The 24,762-nt window shown below is 54.2% G+C and overlaps 4 protein-coding genes across 7 annotated transcripts; 1 reads left to right on the top strand and 3 right to left on the bottom strand.

Moving 5' to 3' along the window:
- The first annotated feature begins 10 nt into the window (after nucleotides 1-10).
- LOC122387918 (arfaptin-2-like) lies at nucleotides 11-9,321 on the top strand. Of its 4 annotated transcripts, none has more exons than XM_043378573.1 (7): nucleotides 11-267; nucleotides 4,332-4,704; nucleotides 5,120-5,281; nucleotides 5,640-5,749; nucleotides 6,054-6,265; nucleotides 8,153-8,318; nucleotides 8,682-9,321. In XM_043378573.1, exons 2-7 carry the CDS (start codon nucleotides 4,332-4,334, stop codon nucleotides 8,832-8,834), a joined length of 1,176 nt encoding a protein of 391 aa, XP_043234508.1. In that variant the 5' UTR covers nucleotides 11-267; the 3' UTR covers nucleotides 8,835-9,321. The 4 variants fall into 4 exon arrangements, with proteins under 4 accessions (XP_043234508.1, XP_043234506.1, XP_043234505.1 ...); XM_043378570.1 differs by lacking the exon at nucleotides 11-267 and adding an exon at nucleotides 1,828-1,883; XM_043378572.1 differs by lacking the exon at nucleotides 11-267 and adding an exon at nucleotides 1,828-1,859.
- A 1,699-nt stretch (nucleotides 9,322-11,020) lies between these two features.
- LOC122387938 (uncharacterized protein K02A2.6-like) lies at nucleotides 11,021-14,295 on the bottom strand. Its single transcript, XM_043378631.1, has 3 exons — nucleotides 13,978-14,295; nucleotides 11,375-13,728; nucleotides 11,021-11,036 (listed from the first exon to the last, which is right to left on the bottom strand). Exons 1-3 carry the CDS (start codon nucleotides 14,293-14,295, stop codon nucleotides 11,021-11,023), a joined length of 2,688 nt encoding a protein of 895 aa, XP_043234566.1.
- Nucleotides 14,296-14,581: 286 nt separating this feature from the next.
- On the bottom strand, nucleotides 14,582-19,099 carry LOC122387939 (zinc metalloproteinase nas-13-like). The gene is made up of 2 exons (XM_043378632.1): nucleotides 17,662-19,099; nucleotides 14,582-17,378 (listed from the first exon to the last, which is right to left on the bottom strand). Exons 1-2 carry the CDS (start codon nucleotides 19,097-19,099, stop codon nucleotides 17,143-17,145), a joined length of 1,674 nt encoding a protein of 557 aa, XP_043234567.1. The 3' UTR covers nucleotides 14,582-17,142.
- Nucleotides 19,100-21,052: 1,953 nt separating this feature from the next.
- On the bottom strand, nucleotides 21,053-24,762 carry LOC122387948 (beta-1,3-glucan-binding protein-like). The gene is made up of 8 exons (XM_043378656.1): nucleotides 24,561-24,762; nucleotides 24,018-24,212; nucleotides 23,555-23,709; nucleotides 23,242-23,405; nucleotides 22,769-22,885; nucleotides 22,277-22,414; nucleotides 21,860-22,008; nucleotides 21,053-21,690 (listed from the first exon to the last, which is right to left on the bottom strand). Exons 2-8 carry the CDS (start codon nucleotides 24,201-24,203, stop codon nucleotides 21,484-21,486), a joined length of 1,116 nt encoding a protein of 371 aa, XP_043234591.1. The 5' UTR covers nucleotides 24,204-24,212; nucleotides 24,561-24,762; the 3' UTR covers nucleotides 21,053-21,483.

The raw sequence follows: 24,762 nt of genomic DNA on the forward strand, positions 1-24,762 counted from the left end.
GACTGAACATGACTATAAACAATGCCCTTGCAATCCTGATCCGTGCAAATCGCGCAGTCCCAATCCCAAATGATGTTGAGTTTCGTTTTTGAACTATCGCTGTAATAGGTGTTGTCACTGGTTTCAATTTTTGTAAATTGGGAAGGCGGGAGTCTGAATGCTGCTCAAAGCGTGATATTGTTAAATATAATTTTGTTAAACAGCTTCAGTTTTCAGCAAAGCAAAGGAAAAGGTGCGACTTCAACTTGCTCTTGCAAGAAGATTAGTGTAAGTGGGTAGTCATAAAGCATTTACGACTACCGTGTAAGTGTTGATGTGGCGTGTTTCTGTTGGCTGAGCTGAATCTTGGGTAAATATTTACTTTAGGTCCGCAATATTATTTCAACAAGAAAAAATGCACATTCTTACACTATTTGATGTCCTGAATTCAGATATGATGCTTAAATGCATCAAAAATGTAAAATAGGATACTAAAACCCCAGCATATTACACCGCACTGCTGCACAATATACACTGAAGAAAGCACGCTTCCGCGACAAAAACGAAACATACAACGCTGCCCCATAAAAGAAAAAAAATGATGCGGATATTGTTTTCGACGTTATGAAAATGACGTCATAATACCAAAGCACAAGAAAAACGGTGAATAAAAAAGAGAAAATATCTAGCAAAGGTAATAGAGCATGAGAAAATGATCAGAACATAACCAAACCTTACCTAACCTGACCTACTGATGTTTGCCTACTGGGGGAAAAGGAAAAAGTGACTTGCATGAATAGATTGCAAGCAATGGTAAGTCAAATATTTTTAGGTTAAAGGGACAGTATCATCGAAAAAAAATCCATGTATGGAGCTGATTTTTTTTTTACTAGCATTTCTTATTTTTCTGAATCAGAAAAACATAGTTTGAGGACCGAACTCGGTGAAAAATATTGCAACCACATTTCATTTTCATGATTCATTTTCATGAGCGAACCACCACTATACAAGCATGGCCGCCAGTTTGGAAGCATGCAAAATTACTACAGAACTGGCGCAGATAATACATTATTGACGCTATGCTTACGCGGTCGTTCTTCTGATTGAGTTGTCCTTAGGGAGAGGTAGCCTTAGGTATTGCCTATAAAAATATAACGTGATAATTGGAGGGAGTGGCAATTGGACGTGACAATTGACAATGGGAGAAAATATCACGTGACAATCACGTGATAAACGTCATACATTGGAGGGAGATTGTGATTCAAGCTGGAGGAATTCCTTTGTTGAGCCGCTAGAATCCGAAGGAAACAGCGGAAATTGCCTACGACTATTTAATGAATTTAACGGTGATGAATAAGTGCGAAAAACGTTTTGGCTTTATAAAATTTGATGAAATGACCAGGGTAAAAGTTTTATTACTGGCGGTGAATTCAAAACGGCGCAAACATTTAAACAGTGAAGATAGTGAAGCACGATTCAAAGTGTGGTACACCTTTCGTACTTTGAGCGGCGATAGCGGGATAACGGTGTGGAGCTTCGAGGATCGGTCTTCAGTTCCCGGACCAGAAAGGTGGGGCCTATGCAATGTCAAATTTCATCAAAATGGTGATACTGTCCCTTTAAGTGGTTATGCATCAGGCTTCAGGCCTTCGGCCTGAAGCCAGATACACAACCACTTAACCTAAAAATATTTGACTTACCATTGCCTGTAATCTCTCCTAAGGCATTGCCTTCGGCACTGCACCGCTCCGCCTCGATTATTTTGACGTCACTTTCCTTACAATTTATTTTCATCCGTAATTTCGCTCAACCTTGGTTGGACCATTTGTAGCGGGTGCGCCGCGCAGACGGTCTTTTGACACGTGCAGTTCCGGTCGGAGGTGGGGCCGTTGGTGGTGATACTGGTGATACTAGTGTACTGGTTCTTTTAAATTGGTTTCTAGAAGGAATAAGTATCAGAAATGAAATCAGGAGGTCTTAGAGTATCGTGTGAATGACTTTTATTTACCCCTCTGTTTTGCGGACCTAAAGTAAATAAATACCGAATCTTGGATATTTAGTTATGATATACTTATTTTGAAAGTCTTTGTACCTACATATATCATCAAGCAGAAAAATCAAGACCTTTTACGGCCCAATGGTCACTGTATCAGTATGCGTACTGTAGGCAAAGATATTCCACTTCTCATCCTAAAATCAGTGCCCTAAGCCTTTAAGGAGGAATGTGGTGCCTTACAGAAGTCTGTCGAGAATGTAGCCACCTCTCGCAGAGGCGAACTTCACCCATGCAGCTTGCAGTTGGCTTAGAACTTGAACTACCTATGCAATATCAATATCATTGGTCAATGCCTTATAAGCTTCTGCTGCAAACCCAGTTAAGCCTCTACCAAATATGGAAAATAGTTATTCCTGTATGAAAGCATTTCAAAGATTCTTTTGTATATAATTTGTATGTTTTTTTTTTGAAAATAGGTAATAAAACTGTAGCTAAAACTTATTTCAGGAAAGTGGTATGTATATATCCTTTAAACTAGCATGTGACTAAGGTCATTTTGAACAGCGTTTTCAGGATAAACCTGTGTTCAGACATCAGAATGTGGATAAACTTCAATGGTCATCCATTAATCCTGGGATACATTTTGCTTTGTTATTTTATCGAGATCTTCTATTTTTGTTTTGAATAAGCCCACAAAATATAGGTAGTATTAGCCAGCCAATATGTACCAAGAATAAATGTGTAAATGTAAATGTGGTAGTAAATGTGTTGGAAGGGATAAAAGACATAATTGCAGTAATGATATGGATAGGATGACTGCTTGCCACTGCCAGCTGCATTACAATAAGTTAAAAAAATTAAGTTTTTTTCATCACTGGACGAAGTTGTTGATATGATTGGCTTAACTGAATCAGTTTCCTTGAACATTTAACAGCGCAATAAAATGATGCGGCGAGACATCATGCACGGGTGAACCAGATCAGAAGGGCGGGGCAGCGGGTCTAGGTCGGGGCGGACGCATATCAGGGGCGCCGCCTGGCCGTTGACGCCGTTGTGGCCGTTCTCCTGCTTGGACCGCTTCGCCTCGTCGTCGGCTGACGCATCCGAGGGACGCCGGGCCCGCTGTCGCCGCCGCAGCCGGCACCCGGCGGCGGCCGTCCGTCGTGGACCATCGGCAGTGCGCCGGCCGTCCGGCTCTGCCGCTCCCGTCGGAAAACGGCGTTGTCTCGTTCCACAGCAGCTCGCAGCGGGCCAGGCAGGGCGGCCAGCGCCGACAAGCCGTCCGCCGCCCCCGCCACCGCTGCATCGGTCAGCCGGTACAGCAGCGTGTAGGCTGCCTCGGTTGAGCGGCGCGGCCGGCCCAGCGCGGTGGCCGCCGGCACCGGCACCGCTGACGTATCGTCTAGCCGCCACCAGCCGGTATCGTCCATCCCATCAATACCACCGCCACCGGAGGCGCGACAGAATGAGAAATAGTGGCCAGCGTCCAGCGAATGGCCCGCGTGGACTATCACTGCATACAGCCGGTACTGGGCGGGCGGGCCGGTGGCTAGCGGCACTGTCAGCCACTCGGTGGGCTCCACAGGGGTGAGAACCTTGCGGCGTGCACCGGTGCACGCCGGTGCACGCAGGAAATATTTCAGGTTAAGCTGTTCTGCATTTTCAGGCCTTCCTATTTACCAATGCACCTTATTTTGTCTTTAGGTGTATTTTTCTTCTTACTTGCCAATAGAAGGCAGACTCTTGATGCCATATACTGATACAGTCTACAATGAGCACATACTTATATTTCTTTAAATTTGAACTTCTATTTTTTGATATTTTGAATATTTCTTGTCTGACAAACTAAGTGCAGATGAGTTACCTACTGATCTTGAAGGTAGCCAGGTGCTTGCAAAAAAATACTTCCCCACCTACTCCACTGATCAGGCTGTGGTATGACAGGTTTTCTTGATTTGAGTTTTGATTTATGAGTGACTAGTTCAGAATTGTATTAATTCATGACTTGCTTAGCTGCATTTTCCTTGGCGAACCCAGTTGCCCAGTCTTGCAATTCTTATGTTATTGAAAACACTGTCACATAGCAATAATAGCATTCTTCTCTGACACTTTGCACTCCATGTTGTGATACCAAGCTCTGGTTGGAATATGCTATCAAAGCCTCAGTGAGTTAATTACAGTACAGATAACCATTAACCACACAACATAAGTAAGCTGCAAAATGACACTGTTGACTATAGTCAGTCACTGCACTATAAGTCTACACAAACGAGCAAAATTGCAGGTAGCCTTGAACATCTGTATCAGATAAGCCATGTACCAGTATTATCTTTCATTGTTGGTATTCCATCTGCAGATGGCGACGTACGGGGAGCGTCTGCCGCTGGCGATCGATGATCTGAGCGACACGGAGGACGTGGAGCTGGGTGACACTCCCCCGATCGTCTCCGACCCGGCGCCGCCGCGCTTCCCCCCGTCGACCGCGCAGACCGGCGGGTATGGCTCTGCCCCGCAGACGGGCGGGTATGGCTCTGCCCCTCCGGCAGGCGGGTATGGCTCTGCCCCGCCGGCAGAGACGTACGACCCCGCCCCGCCGGTCGCTGAACTGGGTGAGCGGTCGGCGCTGGATGACTGGGCCGACCCAGCCACGTTCGGAACCACGGCGCCTCTCACGGGCCCGGCGCCTCCCACACCGACCCTGAACGGCGCCAGGACTCCCGAGGTCGCAGGTGAGAGCTCTGGGGTCACAAGTGAGAGCTCTGAGGTCACAGGTGGACTGCCATGACATCTCAAGTCATTGCTGATGTTTATGTTCATGGTGGGACAGTAGTGGCGACATTGACTGGATTGGCGAGCGGGGATTATGACGTGATTTAGATTAGACCAAAGTGGGTGGTATTAATTATATTTGTGTTATGTTGTCAGGAATCGCGTCCATATCTCTTGTTTGACACTCGAAGCACTAGTGAGAGGGCTTATGGTTCTTGGCTACAGTTGCATTCATGAGTACTTGGAAAGATAAATGAAGCTTGATAAGCGTTCTTCTGTGCACCGTGACTCAATAGCGTTTGCATCTTTCTACCTCCTACATTCTTCTGGCCTCTCCAGCACTGCCGCTTATGACCTCCTCCTTCGTCCCTGCAGCGCCGGGCCGCACCATCAGTCCCGGCTCGTCGGTCCGCCGCCACTCCGCCACTGTGTACGACAAACTCGAGTCACTCAAGGCCTGGAGCATCTCCACGTACAAGTGCTCCCGTCAGCTGATCGCCGAGCGGCTGGGACGCTCCACACGCACCGTGGACGCTGGTAGGTGTGGGGATGTGCTGGCGTAAGGACTTGCATTTAGTACTTCACTGGCATTTAGGTCTCACCAAGTAATGATGCTGGTGTTGAGGCTTGGAGAATGGGGTCAGTTTTCAGAGGACGTTGGAAACTAATAGCAAGCGGATGCGAGCCTTTTTGATAAGAGCTACTGTGTGCTGACGAACTAACTCACAAAGTCATCTCTAAGACTTTTCTGGATTCAATTATCTAATGACCTCATGTAATTCCCTTTTCTGCTTCTAATGCCTAGACGCGGCGACATGGCAATGACATGTGATGCAAACGATCAGTCGTCCATTCAGCCCTTCATGTCTGTGTAATTTTCGGGCAACTGTTTCAGAACTGGACGCTAAGATCACCATCCTGCGAGAAACCCAAGTTCAATACCGGAGCTTGATGAAAACGGCCAAGGAACTATCGACACATCTGACGAATATGCTGTCATCGCAGGTATAACAAATGACTGTCTGGAGGAAGGGAATTATAATTGTTTCAGCGATGGGAAGTACCCTATTGTAGTGTGAATGCAACTTCATGCATAGCGGCGACATTTGAAACGTAACAACACAACAAATTGAAGTTGGATGCAAATGTGGCAATTTGGGAACCATTCGTGCGTCTATCTGCATTCTACGTTATTGTCCTACGCATCGCCACCGCCGTTCAACTCACCTCGCCGACCGCTCGCCCGGTGTCGTTTCAGTCTGTATCACCAGATGTCACTGCAGTCTCACCATTTCGCTTCCCTCCGCAGATGCAGCTCGGTGAGCTGTTCTCTCAGCTGGGCCAGCGAACTCCCGAGCTACGTCAGGAGTTCGATCTAAACGCCGAGGCGCAGCGGACCCTGAACGAGAGTGGCCGGCCACTGCGGGACGCGCTGGCTCAGTTCGTCTCCTCCATGGAGACGCTGTGTGGACAAACCATCGAGGACGCGCTCACCACCATCAAATCGTACGAGGCGGCCAGGTGAGTGTGGCGGGGGAACCCGATCGCTGGAACGGGTTCAGCCCCGGCGACTCACTAGGGTGCCTGCCTGGACCTGTCTATCATCCTCCCGGCTCTGCAATGGTCTAATTGGACCGAAAGGGCCTAACCCAGCAAAACAACAAAACAACGATCGCCGGAGATACCATGGTTCGTGTTCGCGCTCATCCTTTTTTCTAGAAATTTAGTTGGAATATTTTGAATAGACGGATAGGTCAAGTCAAAGCTGGTTCAAGTAGGGTTTGTTAGCAGGGTCTGAGTACCTACTACCGTTCGATCGCTAGTCTGAGTACTACCGTTCGATCGCTAAATTTCGAGCTGTCGGGACTATTGAGAAGCCAAAGTTAACCCGCGCACCGACGGGGGGGGGGGCGGATATCCGCCCCCCCCCCTGAGGTTTTTCGCGAATAGCGGGCCGCGAAATTTGGTATGACTATTCCCTTATCAATTTTACACATGGTGTGCAAGTTTGAACCTCCTACCTTTCAAGGTCAGGTCACCAGGTCACTTTGAATGACCCAACCTCAAGTCACTTTTTTGCAACTTTGTCACCGTGCCAGAGCTACAGTAGATGTCGGAGGCCTTTGAAAGTCGCAGGATGTTATTAGGTCATTAGTAGCTACAATTTGTATATCTCGGAATTTTGATATCGGTGACCTAAGGTCAGGTCAATTTCGCGACCTCCCCATTATAAGTCAATGGGGGAAAAATCAACTCCCTGTTTTTACCACTAAAACGGGTCGGAATGGCCCCATATACCATACATGACTTCATATACGATCAACCCTCACTACCTTGAGGTCTGTTTTGCTGTTGGGCAGCTGTGAGGTCATGTGACGTCATCAAAGGTCACCAAAGGTTTTTGGCCAATAACTCCGTACAGGAACAAGATACAGACGCGTGGATGGTCTCATTGTGTTCAGCTCGTCAAGACGCATCGAATGATATACATGATGACCTCGAGGTCACGTGACCTGAGGTCAACCTTTGACCTTGACCTTTCGAGGTCAACATATATATCATTCGATGCGGATTGACGAGAGGATCACGATGATGCCCTTAGTTTGTTCCTATCTTGACTAATTCGAAAGTTATTCGAGAAAAACTCTCTCCATATTTAGCGCCGCCATTTTGACTTTTTCGACCCCTGTGACGTCATCTTTGACCTGACCTGAAAATGACCTCTGTAAAAATTGTAGATCTTGACCGTGCGTATCCGATGCCGTTTACCGCTTGTCGCTATCTTGCTTCGTTCTCGAGATCTCAGGGGGGGGGGGCGGTCATCCGCCCCCCCCCCCCGTCGGTACTAAGTTGGCGCAGACCCCCGTCGGTGCGCGGGTTAAGCAATTCAGACGCAAAATCCGTCGATGTTGCGTGAATCGTACGCTGGTTCGGATGTTTATCTTCTCCTTACAAGTAGGTCGCACGGTCTTGGCGTGACTGTATTGTTTGATGATGCTCGTAACTGTTGCTGTTTTCGTGTGTATGCCTGTCCTCATTCGTGATGGGACTTAATGGAGCTTGTGAGATTCTTGTTTGAGTTACTGAGGCTTCATCGGACCTCATTCGCATTTTTGCAGATGGCTCAGCATATATTAGTGTGAGATGAAGGTTGGGCTGTTAAATCCCTCGCAAGTTCTAAAAGGAAGTGGGGCGACTTTGGGCAATAAAATTTAGACAATTTCTTCTGTGACCATTTTTGAACGTCAGCAAATACCTTTTTTGTCTTCCTTACTGTGCTCTATCCGATGACTTTTATTGACACCTCCTTTCCTCTTTTTTTTTGTCGCTGCCTTTTCTCGGGAAGATTAATCCTCACACGTTGTCATTACCACTCGTTCCGCGACGTCACGACTCCCTCCTCCACAGAGTCGAGTACGACGCGTACCGCGTGGACCTGGAGTGGGCCGGACAGCAGGGCGGCGACACGGGCCTGCTGGCTGAGGCCCGCAGACAGCACGACATCAGGCTGGCAGAGTACCAGCGACTCCGGGAAAAGGTCACCGTCAAATTGACGCTGCTCGATGAGAACAGGGTACGTCACACTAGTGAAACGACTTTCAGGGGGTTGATAAGTGGTGACAGAATAGGTATTTCGTATCAGTACAATGACCTGAGCGAGCCTGATGAACGATGGTAAATGTATATGACTTAATGACAACTGCACAGAAGGGGACAGCATACGGCGTGTGAGCTGTGTCAACTTGTTTTTGCTAACAGTTTACGGCTGCTTAATATCTTTTTTTTTTGTATGTGGAAAACTCGTTGAACCGCCCGATACCCATGCTTCGGATATAAAGGGACCCTTTCTATTGACATGCAGCAGTTGGAACGTAGAAGTGTGTAGTTGGTAGTTGTAGGGTTTGTAATGCCCATCAGTGCGTCCTTCTTCGCCCAGGTGAAGGTGCTGCGAAACCAGCTGGGTCTGTTCCACGCGGCCGTCTCTGAGTATTTCTCCGGGGACGCGCCGTCTCTGAAGACCACCCTCTGCCACCTGAGTGCCGACAGCCTGGGAGCGGGCGACGCCGGCGTGCGCACAGTCGCCTCATAGACCCCGGCCCGCTGCGGAGGAGAGGAACACACGGAGGTCAGGTCGCCACGGGGCACCGGATCTCCCGGGGGCCCAGCTGCTGTGGTCAGATAGACGACTGCGCTGGTGCTGGGCTCAGTTAGGTGTGAGTGGAAAGCACGGGAGCCACGGATGGAGAAAGGCTTTAATGACGCACAGTGAATAGTGCGAAGGCAGACTTTCCGCGCAGTGCCTGCTCTGGAGGCCTTATCAAGGGTTTTTACTTTTGATTAGGTCTGCTAGCTGAGAGATCGTCTGATGTTGCTCCGGGTGGGACAGGCGATGGAATTTACTATGTAATGCAGCGTTAGTCAGCTCAGCACGGCTCGAAATCGGTGCAGAACCGTTGCAGTATGCAATTACGCAATCATTTTCCATCTGGCCATCGTGTTTATTTACGTGGTCGTATTTATGCAATATTGGTGCGCAGTATCCGCTTGACAGCTACCCAATGTGACACGCATGGTTTCACTGTTGTGTGGGTGCGATTCTGGCAATCGAGAAAATGGTGGATAATCGGAACGGGCGCTCAACTGTACGAGTACTATGCATAGTTGCTGGAGTGTATCGCTATAATCTTAACTTACTATCGAACGTTTGTCATAGCCGCGTGTTCATAAGACAAGCGTAAGCGGCCTCCAGCTATCGCCTCTCTCGGCACGGTCTGCGGGCTTCTAGAGGTAGCACAGGGGGCGGGCAGCTTTGCTGTGCGAGAGATGCTTGTTATAACGTGAGTTCTTTATTCACAACCAAAGCCGCATTGCGTTAAACTTCCCAGAGCGCCAAACACCGATCGCTACTACCACAACCGCGCTCCGCGCGGGCCGGCGGCCGACTGCTCTCGAACCCCGCGTCTGCGCGCCGGCGCCGCCAGTGGCGTCGCCAGGCCCCCGGGCAGGGGGGAGCAAATGGCGTCGCCAGACCCCGGGGCAGGGGGGAGCAGCTCGCGACACCACACCCTGCCGCCCTTAAAACGGAACACATTCACTTTAACCTGCCGCCCTTCAAACGGAACACATTCACTTTAAACTGCCGCCCTTCAAACGGAACACATTCACTTTAAACTGCCGCCCTTCAAACGGAACACATTCACTTTAAACTGCCGCCCTTAAAACGGAACACATTTTAAACCGGAACGTGGAACAAACACATTCTAAACCGGAACGTGGAAACAAACACATTACGCGCCGGAACGTGGAAACGAACACATTTTGAACCTCGGCGATCAGTCGCCTCGGGCACCTCCGGCGCCAAACACATTTTAAACCTCGGCGATCAGTCGCCTCGGGCACCTCCGGCGCCGAGCGGAACGGCGTTGCGAGGGGTCCGCAGTGTCCCCGCCGCCCCTGCCGCCGCCGTCACCGACATCACCGCCACCGCCGGTGTGACTGTAGCCGCTGAGGTCACCGGTATCACCGCCGCCGCCGAGGTCACCGGCACTACCGCCGCCGCTGACGGCATCACCGCCGCCGCTGAGGTCACCGGCACTACCGCCGCCGCCGGGGTCACCGGCACGGCCGTCGCCGCCGGGGTCACCGGCATCACCGCCGCCGCCGAGATCACCGGCACGGCCGAGGCCGACTGCTCCCCGGTCACAGGCCTGACCGGCGACGCCGGCGCGGCTGCCGTCACCGAGGCCATTGGCGCGATCGTCTCCGACAGGGCGCCCGGCGCTGCCGCCGGCGCCACCAGCCCGGTCACCGCCGGTCGTCGCTCTGACGTCACCGCCGGTCGTCGCTCTGACGTCACCGCCGGTCGTCGCTCTGACGTCACCGCCGGTCGTCGCTCTGACGTCACCGCCGGTCGTCGCTCTGACGTCACCACTGGTCGCCGCTCGGACACTACCGCCGGTGGCCGCTCTGACGTCACCGCCGGCGCTGTTCCCTGGGTCAGCCGCCGCCGCCAACAGCTGGTCAACGTGGCGCGACCAGATCACGTGTCCCACGTCCACTTCATACGACACGGGACCGGGGCGGGCGACCACCGTGCCGCGGACCCACTTCTGACGACCGTCATACGAGCGGGCCCACACTGTAGCTCCCACGGCGAATTCCCTGCTCCGTCCGCCGGCCGTCTCACGCTGCCGGTCCCGAGCCGCCTGCAGAGCTGTCTCGGCGCTCGGAACCATGAGGTTCATCCGAGTGCGGAGGTTCCGCCCGAACAGCATCTCAGCGGGAGCCCGTCCTGTCGCGGCGTGGGGCGTCACTCTGTACGCCATCAGAACTCGGGCGAGCGCCAGTTCCATGCCTCCGCTGTCGTCTGCTGCCAGAGTCGCCTTCAGTGAGTTTTTTAGCGAGCCGACCGCTCGCTCCGCCATCCCATTAGACGATGGGTGATGGGGCGCCACTCTGACATGTCGGATCCCGTTAGAGCTGGCGAACTGGGCGAATTCCTGGCTCGTGAACTGTGGGCCATTGTCCGTTACCAGCACCAGTGGTAGTCCGAGACGAGCAAAAACCGTCCTCATCACCGCTACGGTCCGCTCGGACGTGGTCGTCTTCATTGGGATCATTTCAGCCCACTTGGAGAAACTATCCACCATCACCAGGAACCAGGTGCCCTTCAGAGGTCCGGCAAAATCGGCATGCACCCGCTGCCACGGGCCGTCCGTCGGCTCCCACGGGTGCCGTGTCGCCTGCGGCGGCTCAGCTCGCTTTGAGACGCACGCCTGACACCCGCGAGCCAGCGCCTCCAGCTCAGCATCGAGTCCCGGCCACCACACAAAGCGCCTCGCCAGCTGCTTCATGCGAGTGCAGCCGAAGTGACCCTCATGCAGCTCCCGCTTGACGGTGTCGCGCAGGTTGCTCGGGATGACGACTCGGCCGCCCCAGAGCAGACAGTCGGCCTCGGTCGTCAGCTCCTCTCGGCGATTCTTGAAGGGAGCCAGGTCCGGGTCCACCACCGCCGGCCAGCCCGATCGCACCGCCGCCAGAGCGCGGGCGAGCACCGGGTCTCGGCGCGTGGCCACTGCTATCTGCTGCGCGGTCAGACACGGCCCCTGTTCGGCGATGAACATTACGCCGCCTCCGCCGTACGCCGCCTCCTCTTCTGCCGACAGCCGGTTCTCCGCCTCGTCCGGCACCGACAGACGGGACATCGTGTCCGCCAGCCTCATGTCCTCCGTCCGGCGCAGCTCGATCTTGTACTGGTACGCCGCGAGCTGCAGCGCATACCTTTGCATGCGAGCCGCCGCCAGAGAGGGCAGCTCACGGTCCGGGTTCAGGATCCTGGAGAGCGTCCTGTTGTCGACCACCAGGGTGAACGGCCGACCAAACAGGAACTGGTGGAACCGCCGCACTCCGAACGAGACGGCTGCGGCTTCCCTCTCCACCTGGGCGTACTTCCTCTCCGTTGGAGTGAGCGTTCGGGAGGCGTACTGTACCGGCCTCTCGAGCCCCTCGGGCGTCACTTGCATCAGAGCCGCTCCGACTCCTGTCGCACTGGCGTCCGTGACGAGCCGCAGCGGCAGCACGGGGTCGTACCGCATCAGGACCGGCGCCGTGGACAGCATGTCCTTCACACGGCGCACTGCCGCGGCGCACTCCGCCGTCCATGCCCATTTGACGCCCGTCTTCAGTAGCGCGTAGAGCGGCGCTAGCACGGTAGACAGGTTGGGCAGCAGCCGCTGATAATAGCTGACTGACCCGATCAGAGATCGCAGCTCCTGCACGTTCCGAGGGTCAGGTGCTGCTGTGACGGCCGCCGTCTTCTCTTGCACCGGGCGCAGACCCGCCTCAGACAGTCGCCAACCAAGATACACCACTTCTCGGACTCCGAACTGGCACTTCTCTTTCTTGAGGCGGACGCCGTTGTCCTTCAGCCGCTCCAGCACCCGGTCCAGCCTGTCCATCAGCTCACGGTCACTGTCGGCGCCGATCAGCACGTCGTCCAGGTAACAGACGACTCCTGGAAGACCATCCAGCACCTGGTCCATGATCGCCTGGAACTGCGCTCCACAGGTGCTGATCCCGTACGGGAGACGGTTCATCCGCATCGCACCACGGTGTGTGGTCACGGTGGTCATCTCTCGGCTCTCTTCGTCCAGCTCGCACTGGAGATAGGCGTTCCTGCAGTCCAGCTTGCAGAACTTTTTCCCTCGGATGCTGGCGAATAGCTCCTCCGGCGTGCGCATCGGATACTTCAGAGGCTGCAGCTGCGGGTTCACCGTGATCCGATAGTCCGCGCACAGCCGCACGCCGTCCTTCTTGGGGATGGGTACGAGCGGCGTACCCCATCCGGAGAAGTGTCCAGGAGGCACCTTCTCGGCGATCCCTTGATCCAGCCACTTGTCGAGCTCCCGCTCGATATCTTGCTGTAGCGCAAACGGCACCGGTCTGGCGCGTCGATAGACCGGTTTGGCGCCTTCCTTCAGTCTGAGCGCCACCTTCACCGGGATTCTGCCCAGTTCTTCTTTGAACACCTCACGGTGTTTGTCCATCACCTCCTTCAGCGTCGGCTGAGTCGCCACCGGGCACACGTTCAGCGTCTCCAGACCCGACGCCGTCCTCAGCGCCTTGATCCACTCTCGTCCCATGAGAGGTCGGTGAGAGCCCATGTCGGACACGACGAGTCGCAGCCGTGTCGCTCGGCCGTCCGTCTCCACGTTGACGTCGGCCTCGCCTCGCAGACGGATTTGCTGGCCGGTGAATGACGTGAGGTGCAGCTCACTCGGCCGCAGCGTCAGACCGGGGATGTGAGTCTCCGCGCTGATTATAGTCACCGGTGAGCCAGTGTCGATCAGCATGGTGAACTCCTGACCGTTCACCCTGACCGTCGCCCACTCAGCTGCGGCTGGCTGCACGGCGCTGACTTGCCAGTCAGCCTGGTCGCCGTCCTGAACCAGCTTCACGCCAGTTCGCTGTTTGCCGCAGTCACGCTGCAGATGCCCACGCTCTCCGCACCGATAGCAGCGCGGCGCGCCGGCCCGCCATGGCCGCGCGCCGGCCTGCCGCGGCTGCCCGCTGTCCTGCCGTGGCTGCCCGCTGTCCTGCCGCGGCTGCGCACCGTCCTGCCGGGGCCGCGCGCCGGCCTGCCGCGACTGCGCGCTGGGACAGTGGCGCCGCCAGTGGCCCCGGCCGCCACAGCGGAAGCACGTGCCTGGCCCCGGGGGCTCGGTCGGCCTGACCCTCTCCGTCCGCTGCGGGCGTCGCACCAGGTGAACTGCCTCCCCGTCCGTCTCGGCCGGCGCCGGCGCCCCTGACAGCCGCGTCGTCAGATCCATCACGTCCCTGTGCGCCCGTGCCGTCCGCCGGACGTCCTCCAGAGAGAGGTCGTCACCCTTTAGCGCCGCCTCCCGGACCAGCTTCCTCTGTAGCTCACCTCGGCTGCCCAGGACGCATCGGTCTCTCAACTCACGGTCCACCTGCGCCGGCTCGTAGCCGCAGCGCAGGATTTGCGTCCGTAGTCTGCCCAGGAACTCCTCCAGACTCTCTTCCTGCTCCATTGTCATCCCTTGAAACTTTCCTCTTTCCGCCACCACATTATTCTTCGGCACCAGATACCGTGTTAGCTTCCTTTTCAGGCGAGCAAACTCGTCTTCTCCCTGTCCCTCGGCGTCCTCCTCAGGCAGTGAATCGCTGACATCGGCGAGGTCCGGGCCCACCAGGTGCAACAGGACTGCACACCGTCTCGCAGGCCCTTGAATGTCAACAGCGATCATATACCGCTCCAATGCCCGGAGCCACTTTTCAAAGTCCGTGCCTGGACGGTACGGCACCGCAGACACTATCTGCATCCCCGTTGGATCCATCGTGCCGCCGCCCTCTCACCAGCACGTCGTTTCTCCGGTCGGCTCGCCGCCGCTCCACCGTCGGCCCGCAGCCGCTCCACCGTCGGCCCGCGGCCGCTCCACCGTCGGCCCGCAGCCGCTCCACCGGCGGCCCGCAGCCGCTCCACCGGTCGGCCCGCAGCCGCTCCACCGGCGGCCCGCAGCCGCTCCACCGGTCGGCCCGCAGCCGGGCGTCACCGCTCACACCGGCCGGTCACCGCTCACACCGGCCGGTCACCGCACACGCCGGTCGGTCACCGCACACGCCGGTCGGTCACCGCACACGCCGGTCGGCCACCGCTCACGCCGACCGGTCACCGCTCACCGCGCCGCCCTGCGCCTGTACTTGGCGCTGCAGCTGCGGTTTCCCGCGCTTTTCTCGACGGGGGCGTCACGTGGTAGTGACGTCACACGCACGTCACCGCGCGCGCATGCGCACTCGTCCCGCACCGCCCGGCCGCGCGCCAGCTTCCCGCCGAAATTACCCGCTTCGGGGACCAGGCACCTCAAACCGCATTGAGGCCCTCTCCGCCGCACCGATCGGCCAATCACACGCGCTGCCACAGCTGCGCGTCACCCCCGGCCGACCAATCAGCGTGCAGGACGCCGACGCATGCGCCACGCACACCACACTGCCGAGGCATCATGGCCGCCACGAATTTCGGCGATCACATGGAAAACCCTGCCAGGACCAGGACAACGGCCGCCGCGCGACAGGCACACTACTAGCAGCAGCGCGAAAATAAAAATACTAAGCAATACTAAGCACTAAGCATTCGTACTAAGCAACGTTTGCGCCCTCACCGTCCGTGGCCTGTCCGCTCTCGCTGACCACCGCGCACTGATCACTGGCCCGTTTCGCCATCACTCGCAATCACAGCTCCAAGGCTTCACCTTGATCTGATCCTCGTCGCCAGGATGTTATAACGTGAGTTCTTTATTCACAACCAAAGCCGCATTGCGTTAAACTTCCCAGAGCGCCAAACACCGATCGCTACTACCACAACCGCGCTCCGCGCGGGCCGGCGGCCGACTGCTCTCGAACCCCGCGTCTGCGCGCCGGCGCCGCCAGTGGCGTCGCCAGGCCCCCGGGCAGGGGGGAGCAAATGGCGTCGCCAGACCCCGGGGCAGGGGGGAGCAGCTCGCGACACCACAATGCTCATACGCGAGATTGGCCGCAAGGTCTTGCCGGCAGTGTTGAGGGTGCGTCAGCGGTCCAAGGACCGGACCTCTAACGGCCTTATGGTGACAGCTTTACTCAGACTCGGCAGCGAGCGGCCCGTTAGATACGCGCATCAGCGGTCGGCGGGCTTCGCGGATCGGATTCTCTCGCGGTGCTCTCTGCTTGCCGTCTTTCCACTTCGCTCAGCGCGGTCACCGCAATAGGTAGTCAACGCGACACGCTTAACCACGAATCTCGATACGTCACGTCGGTCCGTTATTTTAATCACCGGCGTGCTATTTACGCTGCATTTAGCACCGACTGTAAATGTGTTTTGCCTTGATTGCGTTCTGTCGACCCTGCTTTGTGGGCTGGGTTGGATGCGGTCTCGTAAGACTGCGAGGCTCTCAGCACTGTTCTCTGGTTGTGTTTGTTAGGCGTTCAACGCGCACATGCTACGAATGCCTATTGCCTACACTTTGTAGATCTCTGCAATTATGTAGGTAGGCAATAGTTCCTTTCCAATGTTCATAAATGTGTGATATCAACAATCGTGATAAGACATACTATTCAACGATTTTGTATAATTATTGGCTAATATCACGCAAATACATTATAATTCACTGTTTTGGAGAACGACTTTTGCTTTATTTTTTGCAATGTCTATGATCAAAGCTTAAAGCCTGTTCGAATCTTTCAGTACTTTGGTTGGCTCATTCTGGGTTTGTATCGCTACTGTCTATCCAATTTCTATTGACGTTTATAAGGATGATATCCTGTTCCGATGCCACGAACAGTAGGTGTGGCGTTACAGATAGTGCGCCTCCGACTGTTCTGCGAGGTTACCTGTACTGGGGCGGAGTGGGTCACAATCTGGGCGTGAGGGGGGCGCGGCGCAACAGCCCGTCGCGTTCCCACACAATGTTGACACAGAGAAGCACCACAGTGAGCCCCCGCCCCCCGCAGAGGCGCATAATTATATAATTATATAACGCGGGTCGTGAGATATTCGAGTGTGCAGATGAGGCCCTGTTCTCTATAAACGGTGCACTTGCCTGCAAAATACTGATGCTAGAATCATGCGAGGGCACGCGCCTTTATTTTTACAATCTAGCACAAAACTCGCCATGGCCGAATAACCACAATAACAAAACAACAAAGTACATATCGTCAACAAAATGACGACGCGATGATACCGATAAACAAGAGATATGAACGGCGCGGTGGGGGAAGAATGTCGACACCTTGCCAATATGATAAAACATCATTCACCTATTCAAGTGAATATCACTGTACCAAAAAATACCACGTAGATCAATAGACAACGACTTACTAATACAAAAAGTAAAAAAATGACGCCCTCAGCAGACCCCGCAGGCCTTTCTGCAGTGGACTGCCATGTAGTCGGGGTTGGCGGCGCACTCCCCTGCCTTAGCCCACTCAGAGCACTGGCTGGCGGTGTCTCCGCAGCCGGCCACCGCTCCGTCGCCGCAGAGGCCACAGGCGCGCCGGCAGAACACGCTCATGTAGGACCAGTTGGTGGTGCACTGGTTGTCGGCTGCCCAGCCGGCGCACGAGCCGCTCCGGTCCTCGCAGTCTGTGTGTGGGGTAAGTTAGGTCAGTCCAAGGCTATGTAGACCCGGTAGAACGCTCCCAACGAAAAAAAGTGAGGACAAGGGTCGGTCTGTGGCTACTGTTCGACGGCTGTCGTTCTGAAAAAAAAGCTTATGGGTACCCCGAAAAACTGTTAGTGTGGATAACTGCTCGACATTTAATATTTTACATGTGTTTGAAAACAAGCAAGTCACTACTGGCAATGGAAGGGCAGTGACTCGCTTCGGTAGAGGCTGGACCTCGTCGGCATTATATGGCTCACTCACCTCCGCACGTGCCGCAGGAGAGGGCGCAGTTGATGCCCATCCAGTTAGGATTCTTCTGACACTCCCCAGTCTCCGCCCAGAACTGACACGATCCGTCCATATCCCGGCACTCGGGAGCGCCCGTCACCGGTGCCTCCGTCGGTACCTCGTCACAGCCGTACAGTCGGTTCAGCTTGGCGATGTCTAGGTCAGATGGACCGTCTCGCTGACCCATTCGGGAGGTTGGTACCAGCGCAGTGATGGTCGGTCGGCTGGGGTCCGCTGCGAACGCCGTCGGTCCGTAGTGCAGGACCGAGCCCACGTCATACGGCTCGCCCAGGTCCAGCGTCTGACTCCAGGGCTTCTTGTCAAAGTTGTAGGCCATGCCGGCGCGGATGTTCTCCCGGTGGATAATGACGTGGTTGTCGCGGTCGGCTCGACTCTGCTCGTGCCAGAATCCTGCCGCGTGGAGCAACTCGTGCGCTACCACACCGCGGTATACGCACCCATTACCGAGCGAGAGCTCCTGGCGACCGCCGAACCGTCCCACGTCGCTCGAGCAGCCGCGACCCTTCTTGATGTGAACGTAGTCGCGTTGGCCGGAGCGTGGCACCAGCCTCAGACAGGAGCGCTGAGATAGCTGCTGCGCGGCAGCGGCGATCACTGCGCGCTCCTGGTCGCTGAACGTGGAGGCGATCGTGTAGGGGATCTCACCTCCTGGCCACAGCTGGTGCCGATTGCGCACGGCGTTCCGGACCCTCCCACCGCTGTCGCCCCCTGCGGATTCCAGGTCTTTGCCTTCCTCGCTGACTCCAGCGATGTCTCCCTCGTACAGACCGGCCAACTGAGTGGGGTCGCCAGCGTCGGGCGCGGAGAGAAGAGCGTCCGCCTCCAGACGGACGGCAGCCTGGAAATCGTCGGGAGTCAGCGGTACGCCGAACTCGTCGTCAGTGACGTCATCGACGATGGAGGTGACGTCGTTTGTGATGGACAGAATTGATGCGTCGCGCTTGACGGGAGGCTTTGAAGACATGGACGAATGAAAAGATCGTTTGGCCCACATGGGCGGCCGACCTCGCGGAGGCGACTGTTCTATGGATTCGGATCGCTTCTGCGAACCAGTCAGCGACTTCTTGACGGTGTCTTGGGCTTCGTCATCGCCACGTTTGGCCCAGAATGGTGGCGATGGAAAGCCTGAATTGTCATCAGCCGTTTCTTTTGAGCGTTTTGCCCAGAATGGTAGCGGCTGTGGCGGTATACCAGCTCTCTTTTCGCTAACATCGACCGGCGACCTCAAGGCGGTGTGACTATCGTTGACCACAAACTGAGCCAAACCTCCGACTGACCTCGGCTCCCGACTGAGCATCTCCAGCATCTTCAGCAGCGACTCTGGCAGCCGCCCGAAGGCGAGAGTCGTCACTGCCGGCAGCAGCAGCAGGCTCAGACGCAGCGGGTGCATGGTGGAGCGGCTGAGGATCCAAGGGATCTGATGCCGCTCACCGGACACCAGAGGACTATATACGCCCGCCGGAGACGGGAGGATGGTAGTGGTAGACGTCAACATGAGGGTGGCAGGCGACAAACAGGCGGGCTGACACCCTTCCGCCGTGTCTAGTGTGAGGAAGGGGTGCGTGTCACCGGTCAGATGCGGACCCTCTTCGGTAGACGGTGCGGGCAGTCGCCCCCCCCCCCCAGACCCCAGTCCGGTCACCGACCTCTCGCTGTCCTGGTTTCCGACCCGTCCTCCGACCCAGTGTTGTGCCTTCAGGTGGGTTCCTCAACGTAAACAGCGCAGGATCGATACTCAATCGGTGGCACCCTCGCCACCTCCACCGTCGTCGCATGACGTGCTGAGTGGGCACGATATCATCACAGATGACCAGTCGGCTCAATTTATTGTTCAAACATGGCCTATTAATTTGACCTCTTTCGGTGCTGCTGTTTGTGTAAGAAAATGTTTCGATCATATACCCTTTTACTGGTCGGAGGAGGAGACGGGGGGAGCGGTTCAGTCCCCTCGTCATTTTTTTTTTCTGTTCTGTACGAAAATTGGGCTAGCGACCTGAAATTGACTTTCTGAGAATTCATGGGGAGTACCACGCCATAAATGATAATGGAGTATTATCATTGGATTCACGTTTTGTCGGCCAGTAGGCATAGACTGTGGGCTGATTAACTTCACTTTCTCCCGGACCGATAAATTAGCATCGTCTGGATGGGGTGTGGGAGAAATGGTTATTTTTTTTCGTTCGTGGACAAAATCATTTTCGGCGTTTGCCTACCCCTTTTATTTGACCCCTGGCTGGTCAAATCCGATTTATTTTATCCGACTTCCGATATAAAGTAAGGAGTACCTAAGGCGTCAAAAATTATAATGAGATAAAGAGCTAAAGTCAGATGTTTCGATTGATTGATTTTTTCACAACTGAATGAAAATCTATGCCATTTCTTATGTGTTCATGAGCGTTGTTACTCCAGTAACGTCACAAGCTCTCATTATTTGCATCGCAATGAAATCCCCGTATCCGTTTACATCCCGCTTGTTGTTTACCGTTCAGTTTGTCCTTGAGCTCGGCCCGGGTCAGTTGTCTCCATCCGGTTCCGCCAGCCAATCATTGCCCGCAATTAAATCATGTGACCATCGCCCGGGGCGGTCGGACTCCTTGGCAGCGAGCCAACTCTCTACTGAGTGTCCCGTGATGTCAATGTGCGTTTGAACATTGACAGTGCGAATTGTTGTTTCGAACGAACCGCAGTGTTTCGGTGGTACGATACGGTGAATGGTGATTGTGTTCCACTCGGCTCGGCCTTATTTAGTGTTGTGCTGTGAAGTGTGTGCTGTTGACGTGTTGTGACGCGTGCGTCGACTGGAAAGCTTTCGCCATAGACTGAGGACGTAAGCCTGTGGACTGGGACTGCTTTAGTTCAGCACAGACACTTCTAACTTCCACAAGGAATACTATCGTCCAAGAGCGGAATGTGGAGTCATTTCCCAGGTAAGTCCCAGACCCATCGGTCTAGTGCCGCTGTGATTTATTTGTCGTGTGTCATTTATTTAAGACCGGGGCTGAGCTGAGTACTATTACGCTACACTTATTATTATCTCAGCTGTTAAGTCTTATTTTTCGGTTTCCGATTTTGTCCCCGATAAAATCGAAGGGAAATAATAAATATGACTTTTGATGACAGATTCCCTTACCCGAACATGCCCGAACTTAATAGCTATAAACGATCAATCTACTTAAGTAATTCAGTTCACGAACTTAAATGTGCGATTGCCAGTTAGGTGAATATCCTAGGAACTGGTTTTGAAATCCCATGCCACTAGCTGTTCTTGACTCTTTGGTAGATGGTATTCACGGAGGTAGCTGATAAACCGTCATCGCACTATGCTGATCTTGAGCAAAACACCTTTCTTCTGGCTCCATTTATTTGGCTTGCACATTTGTACAAAAATAAATAAATTACTATTTAAGCTCGTAACTAACGCAGCCTTGTCTTATTCACACGGGTTTCTTACTCCATCCTTACTCTGTTCCGAGAGCACGACGTAAAGTGATGCCACTGATACTGACCGCAAAAAATACAAGAGCTGTCCGTTCAGACAAGAATATCCTGTGGTATCACTTATCCATAAACGGGATCTTTGAACCCTTTATCAAATCTTCAGCGCCAACAAAACCGATCTATACGTACTTGAACGCATCGCTGAACGTCGGCGCCAAACATCGTTCTCCATTGGGTTTCTCTGTGTGTTATTATCGCATGGCTCCTAAACCGTTACATCACAACGAACGATGGTAGTTCCCTTGATGACGTCACTGGGGTGCTACTGTGCTGCGCTCACAGAGCGGTAACGCGGACATAGTCGATCTGCATGGCGGTGTCGTCGCCGTTCCAGGTGGGCAGCCACTGGTCGCGGCCCTCCCAGAACTCCTTGGGCGCGTGCGGCGACGTGTTGGACCACGGCTTGGCGCCGTTGCCGTTGGTGCATCCATCGGGAATGAAGCCGCCCGTGCCTCCGACGGCGACGTTGAACTTGATGTAGAACTGCGCGGCAGAAAGAGAGTAGTCAGACTTGAGACTAGCACAGATAGGTATCGTCTTACAATACAGTGATCGTTATTCGTTGAAGGTAGGTGTTCATCAGCCTCCTTCTCATAGATTATTAGCATTGTTAGTTCACATCAGTTCACTGTAAAAGTTGATCATGTCGTACCGGCTGGTCGAACGGTGCCATCTTGGAGCGTCCGGCCCAGGGGTTGTTCCTCCAGGTGTCCTGGTCGAAGCCTCCCATCTCCCAGAAGCCCCCCTCGGGCGGGGCGGCCGTGCCGATCTCGTTGTCATCGACGGAGAAAGTCAGACCGTCTGAAACGGGCACCAAAAGTTAGGAGTGTGATAACTGATATTAGTGAGGTAATATGCAATAAAAGGCTGGAAAAGTACAAATTATTCATTCAAGCCCAACGCTTCCGTGAACGAAACCATGCACCGTGTATGACAGACTAGACTGGTGTCATTAAAACAGTCGATTGCTGATGTCACAAGGCCCGTGAGAGCCGAATATCACAAAGTCAGCACCATCAGCTAGAGGACTTTGTACCGATCTCCTACACCCCCAGACAGGGTGACGTACCGGGCGTCCAGACGACCTTGTAGATGTGGAAGTCGGTGTCGAAGCCGGCCTCGTCGTTGAGCTCGTAGTGGGTGAGCGGCCACTGGTTGGACGGAAAGTCGGCGCCCCAGTGCATCGTGGAGGCAACCTGCTGGGTGCCTGTAAAACACAGCGTAAATGATCGATCACCCGTCGGGAGGTTCAATACGGGGACACAGACAGTGAACACTGGTGGCTGGTTTTTCTTGTGACGAATATCGATTAGCGCATGGCCATTGAAGCTGTGTTACATTTAGCAAATTACTTTAATTTGGTGGTGATGCTGGCTCTCGAGTAGGGATATTTTACTGTGGATACTATATCCTTGAGCGTAGGTGTAGTCATCGCCAAAACATTTTCCCCTCTTTTTTAGTTTTCCCAGTTACCTTGTCGTAGTTTCGTTTTGATGGTTAAGCCTCTTAGGTTAGTTTGAGAGAAATACGGAGTGCTTACCGATCCGAACCGGTCACTCACCGATCTGGGGTCCGTCGCCGCAGCTGAGGTCCTTGTTGCCGCGAGACTCGACGATGTCGATCTCACCGGAGGTGGGCCAGTTGCCGTAGGCCTCGCGGACGGGCATCATCCAGATGGCTGCAGGCGAGTGGATGCATACGGTCAGAATACCGTGAATCGTTTGGATAGCTGCTCTTGGGAGGGCTGTCGGAACTCGGAACTCGGGGACCCACCTCAGGATTGTCGGAATCAAAAGTGCGCGAAATTTGTGTGAACCATACGACTTTAGTTGGACAGTTTGGTGAATAATCACGGTGGCTAGTTTTGCACCGCTTAGTTGCATACGAACACTCGTAAATGGGCATGAAAGTGAATAATCTAGCCTGTGAAAGGTTGTCGCCTGTAACCAAATCGGTGGTCTATAATTCACATTATCCCGTCATATTACATCATTATCCCTACTGCAGTGCTGAGGTTTATCGCTCCCGACTCACCGGGCCAGATCCAGTCTCCAGCCGGCATCTTGGCGCGGACCTCGACCGTGCCGTAGGTGAAGCTGAAGGACAGTGGCGTGCGCACCGCAGCCGACATGACCGGGTTGATGATGTTGTCTGCGCTGCCGGTGCGGCTGCAGCCGTAGCTCAGGGCGCACGTGCACCTGGGGACGACAGAGCCGGGGATCAGTGCAAAGACTGGCAAGACTGGTTGAAAAAAACTGACCGACTGGCACACCAGGACACCAGAGAGTGAGGACATCATTAACCTCCGTTTGGATCAAGTAGGATACATGTGCCGCGGTGTACTCACTGGTCATAGGGCGCGCCGCCGTTCATGTCCAGGGTGCCCGAGTACAGGAACTCTTCGCCGAACCGCTCGGCAGTCAGCGTCGGCTTGATGAAGAGCACGCCGTCGCGGATGAAGCTGTTGGTGCGGTTGTTGTTGTAGCCCTCAAACTCCCAGTTCTGCGGCGAACAGAGCGGAAATTCCGGTTAGTGAATAAGTTTCACATCTGAATAGGTATTGGTTGTAGCTCATTTAAATCAAGTAGGTAATGCGAATTCCTATAGAACAATAAAAGTTATCAGATCACTACTAAAACTTGTTTGTGATGAAAGACCTCTTTAATTTCAGACTAGCTTTTGACAAGTGGCATATGCTTCACATGTGCCAGTGAAACAAGCCCTAACTTTTGACGATTGATCGGTGCTTTACATACAGGCAATAGACAGCAATGCCTTCGTTTGTCAATTCCTGATGAAGAGTAACTTACGCCGCCGCCCCAGAGTGTGAGCTCGTGCTGCCAGGTGACCATGTCGAGCTCGTCAAAGTTGTCCTCGAAGATGACCTCTCCGGAGAGGGCCGTCTTGCCCTCGTTGTAGGTGGTGACACTGAGCTGGTCGGAGACCGGCCCGGCGGCCACGGCGGCCGCCAGCGACGCCAGCAGCAGGGGCAACATCGCGCAGGGCTGCCGAACATATAGTGGGGTATGCATGAACGGAGAGATAGAACACACCGGGATATAAGTAACGGCGAATAGGCAGCACGCCGGGACAGGTCAGGGACTTTGCTTACCTATAAATGAATCAAAGAAAATAAAGTTTCCCATTGAGTTTCTTGCTTCGAAAGGACTCGTGCTTGACATAGCATGTATAATTGTGAATCAATGAACGGCCACGGACCTACCCGTTGCTCCGCTCCATCATTAGATGCAGTACTTTTGGACATTGACTTTTTCTGTACAAGTCTTTGTAACACATTATGTGGCCCACACGAATAGAATCATCTGCCACATTATTCTAGCGCCATGTCTCACCTGAGGTGTCCTGTTGAGACGGAGCAAAACCCTCCTCTATCGGACCGCAACTGTCGAATGCTGGCGGACGCCCCCTCCAAATATATACCAGCGGACGGCGGCGGGACGACGTGAGACTCCGCCGCGCGTGGGAAATCCCAGCTGCGTCGCCTCGTAAGATCTCCCAACCTACCAGTCACGCGCATAGTCGCTTTTGACTTGC

Source organism: Amphibalanus amphitrite, unplaced genomic scaffold (assembly GCF_019059575.1).
Source record: "Amphibalanus amphitrite isolate SeventyFive unplaced genomic scaffold, NRLGWU_Aamphi_draft 000303F_arrow, whole genome shotgun sequence".
NCBI classification, from domain to species: Eukaryota; Metazoa; Arthropoda; class Thecostraca; order Balanomorpha; family Balanidae; genus Amphibalanus; species Amphibalanus amphitrite.

Bases quoted from the DNA above. Each gene is read 5' to 3' on its own strand.
- LOC122387918 (XM_043378571.1), top strand. From the start codon at position 4,290: ATGTACCAGTATTATCTTTCATTGTTGGTATTCCATCTGCAGATGGCG. The intron at 4,705-5,119 runs GTGAGAGCTCTG...TCGTCCCTGCAG, and splicing joins CAGGACTCCCGAGGTCGCAG to CGCCGGGCCGCACCATCAGT. The intron at 8,319-8,681 runs GTACGTCACACT...TTCTTCGCCCAG, and splicing joins CGCTGCTCGATGAGAACAGG to GTGAAGGTGCTGCGAAACCA.
- LOC122387938 (XM_043378631.1), bottom strand. From the start codon at position 14,295: ATGGAGCAGGAAGAGAGTCTGGAGGAGTTCCTGGGCAGACTACGGACG. The intron at 13,729-13,977 runs GTCAGGCCGACC...GGGCATCTGCAG, and splicing joins GCCCGCAGCGGACGGAGAGG to CGTGACTGCGGCAAACAGCG.
- LOC122387939 (XM_043378632.1), bottom strand. From the start codon at position 19,099: ATGCACCCGCTGCGTCTGAGCCTGCTGCTGCTGCCGGCAGTGACGACT. The intron at 17,379-17,661 runs GTGAGTGAGCCA...CCCCACACACAG, and splicing joins CTCCTGCGGCACGTGCGGAG to ACTGCGAGGACCGGAGCGGC.
- LOC122387948 (XM_043378656.1), bottom strand. From the start codon at position 24,203: ATGTTGCCCCTGCTGCTGGCGTCGCTGGCGGCCGCCGTGGCCGCCGGG. The intron at 23,406-23,554 runs GTGAGTACACCG...TGTCGTCCCCAG, and splicing joins GGCGGCGCGCCCTATGACCA to GTGCACGTGCGCCCTGAGCT. The intron at 22,009-22,276 runs GTACGTCACCCT...TGCCCGTTTCAG, and splicing joins CAAGGTCGTCTGGACGCCCG to ACGGTCTGACTTTCTCCGTC.